At 41.1% G+C, this 13860-nt stretch overlaps 1 protein-coding gene and 1 pseudogene across 2 annotated transcripts in view; one reads left to right on the top strand and one right to left on the bottom strand.

Moving 5' to 3' along the window:
* The first annotated feature begins 742 nt into the window (after window positions 1-742).
* The window catches only part of CRYBG3 (crystallin beta-gamma domain containing 3), a 92466-nt gene continuing 79348 nt past the window's right edge, over window positions 743-13860 (top strand). The window contains exon 1 of one of the 2 annotated variants that reach the window (XM_016156488.2): window positions 743-1050. In XM_016156488.2, the coding sequence (XP_016011974.2) occupies window positions 902-1050 (149 nt within the window). In that variant the 5' untranslated portion in view covers window positions 743-901. The remainder of the gene's footprint in view (window positions 1051-13860) is intronic. The other variant, XM_016156487.2, reaches the window with a different exon arrangement.
* LOC118602254 lies at window positions 10826-10944 on the bottom strand (annotated as a pseudogene).

The following is a 13860-nucleotide window of genomic DNA, read 5'->3' as shown; positions in this document are numbered from 1 at the left end:
TTATTTCCAAACTCAAATTGTATACATTAGGTACAGCTTTTTGTATACATAAAAAATTTTTTTAATAAAAACTAAAAAAAAGTACTGTTTTAGCACTTACAAGTTTGAATCATACTTGTTTTTGATTACGTCGTTTTTGTAAGAGGGTTCGCAGAGTAGTTGTAACATGAAGTATGAGAAATTTAAAGGCTATCTGGGTTAGGAAATGTTACTCCACACGTCGGCCGGCCAAACAAGAAACGAGTTGTTGATAGACCTAGACAGGCACCTCCTCCACTTCTGAGGCTCGGCCCTTGGGTAACTTCATCTTTTGCAGCCCTGGTGGAGACTGTCTTCAAGCAGCTGCTTGTTTAGCTGCAGGGCCGCCCCGCCACCCTTCTAATGCAGTTTACCAGGTACTTTCACAAACTTTAGTTCGTAAACCTCTTCCAAAAGTCTGAAAGCTTTCCGTGCACTGACTGGAGGACAGAAAACAAATCACCCATATAAAGTCGGAATTGAGCGCAAAGCCAGATAGGATGCAGCCTGAACTGGCCTGGGGCGCGAAACCCTGAGCCAGCGTTGTGGGTGGCGAGTTCCTGGCTCCGGGTCCCAGGTCGGCACTTTCAGCGGCGACCCGGCCAGCCTGGGAGGACCGCGGCGAGGCCAGGACGGGCCGGGGCGGAGCCGTGGCCTCTGGCTCCTCCCCGGGGCGTCCAGCGGGGGCGGGAGGAGGAGCCGCGGCGCCGAGCAAGGGCAGCGAGTCCGGGAGCGCGTCGCGCCCGCCTCTCCGGCTGGGGATGGACTGAGCCACGCCGGCGTCCGGCGTCCAGTCGGTTCCCCCTGGGCTGGGCTCCGGACGCAGGACGCCGCCTCGCCAGCTCCCAGCAGACGGCCCTGGACGGGCAGCCGCGCCCGGGAGATGTCCGGCGGCCGGAGGAGGGGCGGCGGCCCCTGGCACAGCTTCTCCCGGTTCTTCGCTCCCCGAAGCCCTTCCCGGGACAAGGAAGAGGAAGACGAGGAGAGACCGGGGACGAGCCAGCCACCCGCTCCGGGCCTGGGCGCCGCCAGGTGGGAGCCGCGGGGGCCGTCGGGGGGGCGGTGCGGGATCCTGCGCGGACTCCGGGGACTGGGGCTCCTGGCCGGCTCGCCCGCTGCCAGGCGCTGTCGTGCCAGGTTCGCTCGGCTCGCCACTTTCTGTTCTCCTTCCTCCATTGCTAAAGTTTCCTCCTTCCCGCCCTGTGCCCGGGCCGCATCGCTCCCCACTCCCGGGTCGGTTAAATGTGAGTTGGTGGCTCGCCGCCGGGCGCGCCCCGGGCCCCGCGCAGCCCGCGCCCGTTCTCCCCGTGCGGGCCGCGGCGCAGGTTCCGCGCCCGCGTCTGCTCGCTGTCAAGCTCTGGGGCGGGAGCGAGTCCTGCGGCGTCCCGTCGGCGGCGGTGGGAAAAGGGCGAGCCGGCCGAGCCATCCGTCGGGCGGCGAGGGTGCGAGCCGGGCACCACCGGTGCGGGAAAGGTGAAGCTTTGGCGCGCCACCCCCCTCCCCCTCCGCTGGTATTTTGTCGTCTTATTTGAATTTTCGCAAAAAAAAATGATTGAAAAAAAATTGTGATCCTGAGTACCCAAGACTTCATCAAAATATAAAAGCCTCGGTAGTTTTATTTATCATTGTCCGAACGTTTAAGTGATGCCGCCCTCACCGCCCGCACCCCCCGCCCCCGTCTCTCTTTTTCGGAAAACATTTTCCTCAGGTTTCTACTGATTCCAGAAACCAAGGACTCCAGCTGTCTTGGTTTCAGTAATGAAAACGTGGGTCTTCTCTATAGTCTTTTCTCTTTCCTCCACCTGCTGTAAAATTGATGTTTGTTTTTTTAAAGGTGTTTCTCAATTAAAAAGCTTGTCTTTTCGGTTCGTCCTGAAGCAGGAAGAAGGATTTAAGTAAAAACAACTACCCGTTTTCAACTTTTGGTGAGGAAAGAGGATTAAACCCCTCCTCCCTCAGATTCCACTAGAAGAGTGTGTAACCTATGGGATTAGAAGGATGGGCTCCAGAAAGTTATGTTACTGCAGGTTTTAAAGACTTCCTGGAGGGCTTCAAAGAAAACTGGATAGGAGACAATTGTGACTGTGACTGAGCTAGTTCCATTAGTATTAAGGGTTTATGATTTGATTATAGCCGGTTATGTTCCTCAGTTTCCCTACTTGTGAAACATTTGCAATTATGACTATCTGTTAATAAAATCCCTCATCTTTCCAAGAAGGCTCCTTCTAAATAGGTAAATTTCTCCTGCGAAGTTTCAGCTCTTACTGCCCCGACTGTTCATGTAGATTTTAACATTCAGTTACCCAGTAGTTAAAAATAGTTTAGAAGTCTGACAGTGCTCAAGCAGAACGTCAGATCTGCTGGTGTGGGCAGACAGCCTGTGGTAATAACTGTAATAACATTAACAGTCTTGGATAATGTGGAAGTGGTGTTTAAAAGAAATCCCAAGTAGACTTAGCTAAAGTTGGAAACTCGAGTCTGTGTTAGAAAGGGATAGGTAGGCCAATTTCAGGTTCATAGCAGAATTATCCTGAAACCTTGCCTGCTTTCCTGTCTTTCCTATTTTGGCATTTACCAGTCTTTTGTCTAGTTACCACCTTATTCTCATTATTCCAAATAGGCACAGACTGTGGCGTTTTGACAATGAGAATTTGAATTCTGCTGACATGAACAGTAATTTTTTCATCTTTTTTAGAACATGCCAGATGTTAAGGGAATAGCAGATAATCCTTTGTGTGGGTGTTTTACCTTTTAAATGAGCTTAAATCTTTTTCAAGGATATAAACAAAGCCTTTATTGAAAGTTTAATGAAACAAATGGAAACACTTAGTAGTACCAAATGTCCTAGTAACACAACACCCTGGTGTTAAGATTGGAAACAGTTGAGATTTGTCACTGTGATCTTTCAAAACAGAAAGGGTATTTTGGCTGTTTCTCTTAGAGGCAGTTGAAAACTTAGTTTTAATGGAGCCAGGTTTACCTTCTGCACTGGTGATTTCATATGCATATGACTCGGTTCAGCAGACATGCAGTGGTTGGTGTGCTAGGAATGTAAAGCTTTTATGGTGTGCTAAAAGTTATTTGGGCTTCATTTGGTGTGAACACATGATTTGTGTGAGTTTGCTGCTGTTTTCATTAACTTTAAGCAATTAAAGAAGCTTGTTAATAGCATCAACGCTGTTGCATATGCAAATTTAGGTGTGGGTATTCAAGTTGCTTGCTAGCACTCATATTTTAGGTTGTTGACGATATCCAGGAAGTGCTTATATTAATTTATTTTAGATTATATAGAAATTAAAATTGAAATTGAAGTTCACAAAAAAACCTTGAGAACTCCAGTTCTGTGGCTCCCAGTTTAGAACCACTGTTAACAATGTTTAGCCCGGCTTTTGGCACACATTACTGACTCATTAGGGGTGATAGGAGAGAGCAGGGAGAGCTTCATGGTGGAGATGGTTTTAACTGGGCCTTCAAAGCATGAGCGGTGTTTCTGTAGGCAGAGCACTCACCCAGGAAGATAGAAATTGGAAACAAGTCTTCCAGGCTGAGCAAAGACCTGCGGGAGGTTATGATCTGTTAGGAGCCATGTAAATTAGTGGGACAGAATGAAAGAGACAGTAAGAAATGTTGAAGCTGGGTCATAAAGGTCTCTAGATGGAGTACTTGGCTCTCAATTTAAAGTTTAGAGAATTTTTGCAAACGTCTGCTAAACGGGCACTACTAAAATGTGATATTAATTTTCCCACTTTGAGAAAATGATTGCTCAACTTTGTTTCTTTGCTGTACCACACATGATGGGCCTGTTTCAAATGAGCTCTGTACATTTGTCACTTGGGAGGGGGATAGGAATGTAATAACAGCATTTATCAAGGCTGGCTGTGTACTTACTCTTGAGCTGGTATTTTTACTTGCAGCATCTCAAACCTCTACACTCAGCCTGAGAGGTTGGTACACTTACCATTGTCTTGACAATTGAGGAAACTAAGGGCAGGCGAGTTCTTATTGGTGGACACTGTTGGTGTCAGGTGCAGCAGTCTTTGTTGAACTGGGCTCTTCTGTCCTTGGCAGGACATTTGGCATTTGTGACACCGCCCACTAATTGCCAGTAGCATCCTCTAGTCATTAGGATAATCAAGAACACCTCCACCCAGGTGGGCTGGAGGGAGAGTGATACCTCTCCCAGTGGAGAATGATTTACTCCATATTATGAGGGGAAGAAGGTTCAAGGGGCGAGATTTGAACTTAGATTTCTCTGACTCCCAAAGTTCTGGTACTTTTTCTTATATCGTCTTGCCCACCACCCTTCTGAGCTGTGCTGCTTCAAACACATCTGACAATGTGAATCAATTGGACCTTTCATTTTTACCGGAATGGGTAGCTAAAGCAGAACGCTGGGGAGGTGTGATAGTAAGTGTGCCAGCAGGTGAGTGGAGGCTCTTTCCCTTCATCCCTCCTGCTCTTCTTTGACTCCGCAGGCTCAGCAGTTCCTGGATAGAGGCAGAAAAGGGCATCCTTTCAGGAATTAAGATTCCAAATGAGTGGAGATCCTTTTCACAAAATAGCTTGATGTTGATAGAGAAACAGATTGAAGTTTTGCAACCAGAAATAACTCATTTTTAACGTTTAGTTGGCAGTGCTACATGGTCAAGTAATGTTTAACCCCTGGGTGTATTTAATTGGAAGTATCCCAAAGCAATGAAACAGCTGTTTGCTTAGTTAGTGATTTTTTTTTTTTTTGCCTGACAGAGTAACTGATGACAAAGCTAAAGCACCCTTTATTGAAGCTTCTGTGCTTGGGCTTTGCTCCATTTTACAGATATGATTTAAGCATTGGACATGTCCAATAACTAATCAAAGGCCTCACAGCTTCTGTAGTAGAGTCAAAAGTCAGATTCTCCTTCCTGAATTCAGAGCTTACAGCATTATGTGACAGCTTCCTCTGTGTTAATGTGGGAAGACCCATAAAAGAAGCTGGCTTTAGAAAATGGTTTTGAATGGAAATAAAAGACAATGGCATGCAGCTGGATGTCTGCCCAGCTGACCTGGGTCAGTGCTCTGCACAATAAAGAATTTATAGTCCTAGCAATTGAGAGAGAGGAAAATAAAATGCACACATTTGTATAATTTATGTTTTTATATTTACATTAAAAGGGTCAATCTTCAAAAAAATACAAATTGAAACTATAGCAAAATACCATATCCTACCTATTTTGATAAGCAAAATGAGTTCGATGTGGGGAAACTGAGATTCTCATACACTGCTGAAGGGGATATAAATTGATATACCACTTGGGAGGGAAATTTGACAAGGTCTATCAATGTTATACATTCATGTACTCTGACTCAGCAGTTCCTCTCTAGGAATTCCATCAGACATTGACGATTTGCAAATAGGCCCAAAGTTGCCTGTACAAGTTCAGTCATTGCAATGTTGTTTTAATAAACAAAAGATAGAAATGTCAGGTCCCATCAATAGTGGACTAATTAATAAATCTTGGTACATCCATGCAATGGAATATTACACAGCTGTCAAAAAGAATGAGAAAGCTTTTTATCTACTGGTAAGGCAATATCTCCAAGATACAGTAAGTTAAAAAAAAGCAAAATGTAAACAATTGTGTATAATATGCTCCCATTTGTATAAAAAAAGTGACAGAGTATGAAATAAGTCTGTCAGTACTGTTGCGTTAACCATTTAGGGAGGATGGAAGACTGGGTTAAGGAATGAGCAGGAGGGAGACTTAATTTTATACCTTATACTTTTAAAAAATTATGTGAATTACCTAGTTCAGGGGAAAAAAAGACCAATTTAAGATCTAGTGAATATCTGTATATAAAAGAGGAAAAAAAGAGACTTTATGATCCAAAGTTGACAGAAATTCTCCAAAGAAAGAATAAGTTCCATTAATTTATTCAAGTGAGAAGTTATAATTAAGGCTATCGGTACATGGAGATTATATTTATAATGCAGAATAATTTGACATTGCCACTTTCTGTAAGTATGAGTTAGGCTTATATATATATTCCTTAGTGTGAAACTAGGTGGTGTTGCCAAAGCCTCAAAAATATCAACTCATTTTTTGTGAGACCACCTATCATCCACTTTGAGTAGCAGTGTGACTCTGGGCCAGTCATTAGCCCTCACAGTCTTTGGTTATAAAGTGAGGGAGGTGGTCCTCATCTCTAAGGTCTCTTCTAGTTCTGGCATATAAGCTAAAACTTCATAGCATACAAAATAAAGAAGTATGCCTTACAGATCAGGAAGGCGTTAGTTTTACTGGGAAAGTCACATATGAACATGGATTCGTTAATTCCTCTATGTGAGCCTATCATTTTGATCATTTGATTTGAAAACCTCACCAGTGTTTACCAAGAATTTATTTAGTACCACTTGTGCCAGGCATTGTGCTAGGCTCTCGGCACCCAGCTGTGAACACGATGCAGCATGATTTTTGGCTCGAAGCATACATGCAGTTTTGTGGGGAAAGCAGACATCACACAAATCAATCTACCCCTCTTAAAATAAGTACCAAGGTGACATGCAGGGGCTTGTGGAACATTTAACAGGTGAGGCCCCATTTTTGAGACTCTCTCCTAAGAGGAAACTTTTAATCTCATTTAAGCTGTTTCTTATATTTCTGTACATGTGTCTAAATAACAATTTACTATTCTTTCTTGATTTCTAAACTTCAGACAATTTACACTGACCTCTGGTGATGGTAGACAAGGACTGAGCTATTTTATACCTATTCCCACTTCCCTTTACTCATCCAGCCAAAATAATTGTTACAGTTTGGGGATTAAATAAAAAACCTTTAGATTTATGTAAAATACGGTTTTGGTTTTATTAGTGCAACATGCTTTTAAGGAACATGTCTTTATATGTTCCTTATGACCAGTAGCAAAAATAGCAGTGCCAGAAATGACATGAAAATGGTATTTGAGTGCCCTCACAAATACTAGTTTTATGTAATCGCTAGCTAACCAATATGTTAGAAATTTCTGCTTTACGCTTTATATTAAAATATATGCAAAACATGAATGCTACCTTATGGCAGATCATGTTTTTTTCTATAACTGCCATGTTTTTATGACAAGGAATGAAATATTTAAAATTTTACATTCTGATAACTGGTAGCAGGTCAGGTGAGATGTGAACCCTCAGCCTTTTATTGTCCTGGCTGGAGGGGCGCATTGTGTGATATTAGTCAAAACTGAAAATGTGTACTGTAATGCTTTTGATTTTCATGGTTCTGCATAGGCAGATTGAGATCTTGCTTAGCAATGCTATATATAGTATGATAACAAAGAAATTACTGTTATCTGTTTGTAGTCTTAGTATTTTGTTGTTTGCCAAGTCTAAATTTGTTGCTTGCATTTTTTTCACAAACTTGTTCATACTCTCTTTTTGAAATACTTTGTATTTTTTTGTCTTTTTAATAGTAATGTCTGCTTTTGTAAAACACGTATGAAATTATAAGAAAATAAAAAAAAAAAACAACCCACAATTTATAACCCTGCCTATGCAGAGACAAGTACCATTTTTCTAGACCATTTCCTGTGGGTATGTCTGTGTGTATATGTATTTTCACAAGAAGTTAAAGGTCTCTTTAGGATTTTTAACTTTGAATTTTTCACTTAACAATGGTGCTTTAACATTTTCTACAATAGTGCATATATTTATATAAATTATAGAAGTAATATTTAAACCATTTGAAAAATCTTAGCTATGTCATCACTTTTCACAATCTAGTTTGAATAGCTAAATGTGCCTATCCTTACATAGAATTTGTATTCTAGTAGGAGAAGACAGACAATAAGTTATAAAAATTAATGTATGATGTGCTTTGAAGTAAAATAAAGCAGGGTGAGAGAATGGGATGTGACGGAAGTAGTCTGGAGTAAGACGTGTAGATAAGATGGTCATGGAGGGCCTCCCTATCGGGTAACATCTGAGCAAAGACCTGGATGATATTTGGGAATAGAATATGGACAGATCTGAGGAAAGAACTTTCCCAGGCAGAGGCAACAGCTAGTTCCAAAGTCCTGAGGCAGGCTCATGTTGGCACAGATGCCAAAATGGGCATAGACAACAGAGCGGAAGGGAGAGTGGGTGTCCATGATGTGGGGAAGGCAGCCAGTGGTCAGATGAAGTAAGGAATAGAAATGATATTTACTTTTTGAAAGTATCATTTGGGCATGGCTGTGTGTGTGTGTGTGTGCGCGTGTGTATGTTTGTATATTTTCACATAGATTGTTGCTTTATCAGTGTCCGGAAGAATTTACAGAGGAGAAAGGATTTGAACTGGAGGATGGAGGTGAGGTCAGCCTTGGTCCCGCTCTTGGAGCTCTGAGAAGGCACAGTCTCAACTGCCATTGGATCTTCAGTGCCCTCTGTCAGGACAGTTTGCTGAGTGGGTCATGAATGAGTGACCCATTTTGGAAGGCACTTGGAATGCTGTTTGAGTTCACATCATGACAAGAGATTCAGACCATCACCTCTTATGAGGTGGGTCACAGATGTTCAGAATCTGAAGGGTATGAGGTTGAGGACTTGGGAGAATTTGAACAGTTACTATTGCTATGTATAGGTGGACAACTCAGGTACACATCACACATACCAAGATAGTCAATTTGTAGCCTGTGATCAAACTATAATTATGGGTCTTGATTTGGTGGTATGAGATGTGGGACTGGAAGTAAATTAGCTTCAAGGAGGACACCTAAATTATAGGAGAGCAGCCAACATTATGGAGAAAGGGCTGTCAGATGAGTTTTAAGATTGCAAAACAACAGAGCTTCATAATCATGGCTATTACCTTTCCTCCCTTCTGATTTTTCTCCAGAGTTTTGAAATTCCAATGCCAGATGTTGGAGCTAAAATATGTGCTATTCGATTGCACCTTTTAGTTACCTTTTAATTCGAAGCCCCAAAATAGTGCATAACCACCTGTTTTATATTCTGTTAATGGTTATTTTAAAAATAACTACTCTACTGTTGGCCGTCACTATTTATGAATGGACAGTTTTCCAGATAATTATAAAGATAACTGTAAATTGACAGTGTGGAACTCTATTTTTATCCTCATAGAAACAGGGTTGGAGATGCCGGATGGGGCTCCAGGTTAGTGCAGAAAAGCCAGTTTAGTCCATAATATACCCAGTATAGCATTGGACAAAGAGAACGCTAGGCTTATCATTTGAAGTTATGTTTATCAGAAAAATCCCCAAAGTAGTGTAGATGGTCACCAAGTCATGAGCAGACCCTTCTGGAAAGTGTGGGGATAAAATTCATACTGTATTTAAGCACCGAATTGGGAACTGAGAGGGTAGAGTCTAAGGGAATAGAGAACCGGACCAGAGGTTGCCTCAGTAATTTTAAAACAAACGACAGTAGAAGTTTCTGTCTCTTTGTTATAATGTCCTGGGATTAGCTTTGATTCTGAGTTGGTTTCTCTTCTTTCTTTATCACAAAAACCTCAAGCTTAGTCTTCCTATTTCTTAAACCACTCACCCTGCTGTTGGAGGATCATACGGGATTTTAGATCTGGCAGAGATTTTTTTTTCAATTTACATATTTGAAAAATCAGATCCAGAAAGGTACATTTGGTCTCTGAGATGTTGTGCCTAAAACAGACATGTGTCTATTTTGAATTTTTGCAAAGCATCTTGCTAGCGACAATGGGAAAGGGAGTAGGTAGGTAAAAGACCCCTTCTTATTCCATATTTTTAAAATTTAGTCCTTCAAGGTAAAGTTTCACTTGGAGGATTTTACGTCAGTATGATCTGATCGCATTTCAAGGGAAAGCCAGATTTTGGCTGCTTACAGAAGTTGTGTCTGGTGGGCTCAAGCTGAGAAGCAACATGCCAGGAAGGGAAGCCTAATGAAGTTGCTGTAGAGAGAGATGCTCCTTAGTGGCCCAGGCCTCTGGAAATAGCAGAGTTCTCTGTTAGTGGGGGAGAACATGATGGGGAGATTTGCCCTGATCCCCTTTCCTGTCTTCAACAATATTGCCAGTCCTTCTACTGCAGACCACACTTGTACAGTGGAAGGGAAAGTCTAGAGTAGGAAGATAATTTCAGGTAGCCTCAGGCTGAGTGCAATGGAGAGGAAGGAGAGAACTCCTCCAGAGAAGACCCTAGGAATGGTGGAAAGACCCTCTGGACAGTGGTCTGGGGGAGACCGTTTAGATGCCAGGATATTCCCAAAACAGGGACAGCCTTCTGTTAAGAGATGCCCAGATTACTGCCAGTGATGTTATCAGCATAAAAGATTGCTTCCTTTCTGGAAATGGCAAGAAATCAGACTCCGGTGTCCATAGAGAAGTGGGCAAGCATCCGGAAGGCAGTTACAGAATCTGTATCTTTAACATGTTCAGATTTTTCTGATGCAGCCACAGTAATGATGTGAGAGAGAAAAGGCAGGATAGGGGGCAGTGCCCAGAAGCTGTGTTCCAGGAGGGGGAGTAGTGAGGAGCTTTAGTTTTCCTCCCTGTGTTTCTAGCCCTGTCCTGTGAACACAGTATATGCACTGTTCCTACTTGTCTCTCATTGACCATGTAGGAACTGACTGTGGGAGCCCAGCAGCATTCCTATGCTTCAGTTTGTGGTAGGCACTGAAAGAAGGGGAGTTTTTCTTGTCGGTCCCACTCTGTATTTATAATGCTCAGTGTGCTCATTGGGGCAACAGTTCTTTGTCGGGGCCAGGAGCTCTGTCTGGCATGAGTGTTGGAAAATTGGTCATGTTCCACAGGAGTGAGTTTTCTAAATAATTGATATTTACAGAACTGTTTTTTTTTTTTTTTAATGCCTGCAGCACCTGGTCTTCTTAAGTGGTCTCCCATCCAAGCACTAATCAGGCTCAACCCTGCTTAGCTTCCAAGATCAAATGGGATCGGATGTGTTCAGGGTGGCATGGCTGTAGACTCTACAGAGCCTTTGAGTAGCAACACTTAATACATTGAAATATTAAGTGGAGAGCCTTCTGATCAGATCCTCCTTTTCTCTGTACAACTCTCAGTTGTCAGTTTCAGCTGAATATAGAGTCTCTTGGGCCAGATTATGAAGATTGTGATTTGCAGGCCACCTGCATCAGAGCAGTGTAGGGGAGGGAGAGTTAGTTGTGGAAAATGTAGATTCCTGGGCCTCACGCCAATTCCAGTCCTTGACCATTAGGCCCCAGAATCTGTTTCAGAAACACAATTGCCCAGGTGATTGTAGTGCATCTAGATAGGGGTTCTGAAGGTATAAGGGTGAGGAGCTTGTGTGGTATGTTCACTGCTCCTCCCCAGCACCAGGTATGCAGTGCATACCTGTTGAGTGACTGTGTACGTACTGGTGCTTTTTTTCTGCGGCTTATCTGCTTGAGTTGCGGAATCCTGTTAGAATTTAATAAAAACTAAGAGTATGTCTTAAGCAACAGGATAGGAACTCTCTTCTGTGTAAATTATTTGAACTCTAGAATGTTAATGTACTCTTTTTTTTTTTTTTTTAATGGCCCAGAGGTTTGTTTTGTGTCTGGCATAAAGTAAGTACATACTTTATGGCTATATGTTGGATTCGTGGTTTTCAGCTACAGTCTAAATATGGTTGCTTGAAAACTGAGGAGCTTTTGTATTACATTGACCTTGATATTTAGCTGGTCTATTTTGAAAGATTAATTTTCAAAGTTCTGTTAGCTAAATAGATGAGGGTATTTAGAAATGCAAAGTAGTCTTATTTGTGCTTAGCCCTTACTCCCTGCCATGAGCAAAATGTGTAACTTCTAAAAATACTGCTATTGAACTATTCCCAGGTCCCAAAGGGTGTTAAATTGTGAGAATTGGAACAGCTTGTCATCTTTCTTATGGTTTGAGATTGTCTGAATTTGAACGTGTTTCTCTTTCTCTTGTATTTTTCAGAGTAACACTCCAAACCTTTCGAGTCTCTTCTGATATATAAGAATTCATTGTATTTTGAGTATCTTTACTCCATTTTAATTTTTTGGTGTTTTTTTTTAAAAAATAAAATGACCTTATCCCTGTTGAGTACTTTTCTTCCCCCAGCCCCACTTCATCCTTAAAACTTTAGAGAAATAAGATGCAGAATGAAAATGAATGGTATATTCTTTCAAGAGACGTGTGTGTGTACGTGTGTGTACGACTTTGTTAAGAAAAAAAGAGTATTGTGTACCATTACGCTGTTCCCAATGAAATAGTGTTTTCTGTTTAAGGTAAGCAGGCACAAATGGAGAAACAGTTTAATACCAATTATATATTTATTCATTTAACAAATGACATTTGAGTACCTTCACAGTGCCAAGCACAGTGATGGGCTCTGGGATACAGACATGAATGATGTAGTTTCTGAATTTAATGGGTTCGAATTCTAGTTGGATAAATGGATAGTCAGCCATTGTGTTAAATGTATGAGACATACTGCTGGGTGCAGTGGGAGCACAAAATAATACAGGTTAAGGGTAGAACTAAATTGTTTAGGATTAAAAGTTGGACAGAATGGGGAAGGGTATTGCAGGCAGGAGAAGAAAGTGGTTTGCTGGCATGTGAACATGGCATATTCTGAGAATTGGAACTGGTTCTATGAGACAGGTATATGTAGGGCCAGGTCATGAATACCTTTTAATGTCTATACTAAAGAATCTTCATTTTATTCATCAACTGATAAGAGAATTCTGAAAGATTTCTTTCTAATAGGAGAATATCATGATCAGATTAATGGTAACTGACCAGGAAGACTAGGTTGAAGCAGAGCAATCCCGAAGATGCCAGAGACCAATTTAGAAGCGACTCTAGTAATCTAGAAAAGAAGTGGGGCAAGTTTTCATTAAAACAGTGATGTTTGTAGCTAAATCAAAATTTTCAAATGTGTCGTTTGCTTTAAAACTCAACACATTTTGAAATTTTTGTTTAGCATAAGATTCATGAAATTTAAACATAGCATATATGTTTCAGAAAGTTTTATGAAGTGTCAGGTATTATTTCTTGTGGTTTCAGCTTTAAATGTTTCAGTTTGCTCAATACAAAGTACTTATGTGCTGACTTACACAACAGTGTTTTTCTGGCATTTGATGTGTGTGTGTAGCGTGGAAGTAATTATAGCTACTTGAAAATACAGAGTTCTGCCTTAATGCAGAGCTACATTTTTTGCAGAGCTTTTATATTGGAAAAGAAACTTTTATCATTTTCATTAACAGTCTCACTAAGGCAGTAAGTTTATAGGAAGCTCTATAAATACTCTAAAACATAAAATTTTAGGAATCTTAAAGCAATAACTAGAAGACTAAAATGATTGTAGATAAATTTTAGGTAGGTCATTCAAATAGATTGTAGTTAGAGAATACACATAAAATCATCAAGGTTAGAATTCTTGATTATACCCCAAATCTTTATTACAGGCTTTTTTTGCATGTATTTTGCCTGGTCTCTTTTCTATGATTCAGATTAAGGAGACCACTGTCAGTTGACATTTAGTTAAACAAACTGAATTATAAACAACCTTGTAGCAAAAGATAAGGCTAGTAAAATAAGAAAAAGAGATAAGAATCCATTCACTTCAGAAATAACAACCATTTGAGACATTCTTCTTTTATAGCTATGCATATGTATATAGGTTACAATTCTGTATTGTACGATATTATTTTCAATTTTTGTCACTCATTTCTCCTTGTAGGATTTCCACGTGTTAAACACACTTAATATATTTATTCTGTTTGCATGCTTGCTTTTCTTACTAACATTTTAAAAGGCTTAAGAGCAAGGCTATATCTTGATGGTCTACCTATTTCTGTATAGAGTCTGAGACTTAATGAAATTTTAATCCACTTTATTTTCCAGATATTCATGA

This window comes from Rousettus aegyptiacus, unplaced genomic scaffold (genome assembly GCF_014176215.1).
Source record: "Rousettus aegyptiacus isolate mRouAeg1 unplaced genomic scaffold, mRouAeg1.p scaffold_m13_p_4, whole genome shotgun sequence".
Lineage (NCBI taxonomy): Eukaryota > Metazoa > Chordata > Mammalia > Chiroptera > Pteropodidae > Rousettus > Rousettus aegyptiacus.
The sequence above is the reverse complement of the archived record's forward strand: the minus strand, read 5'-3'. Positions and strand labels throughout refer to the sequence as shown.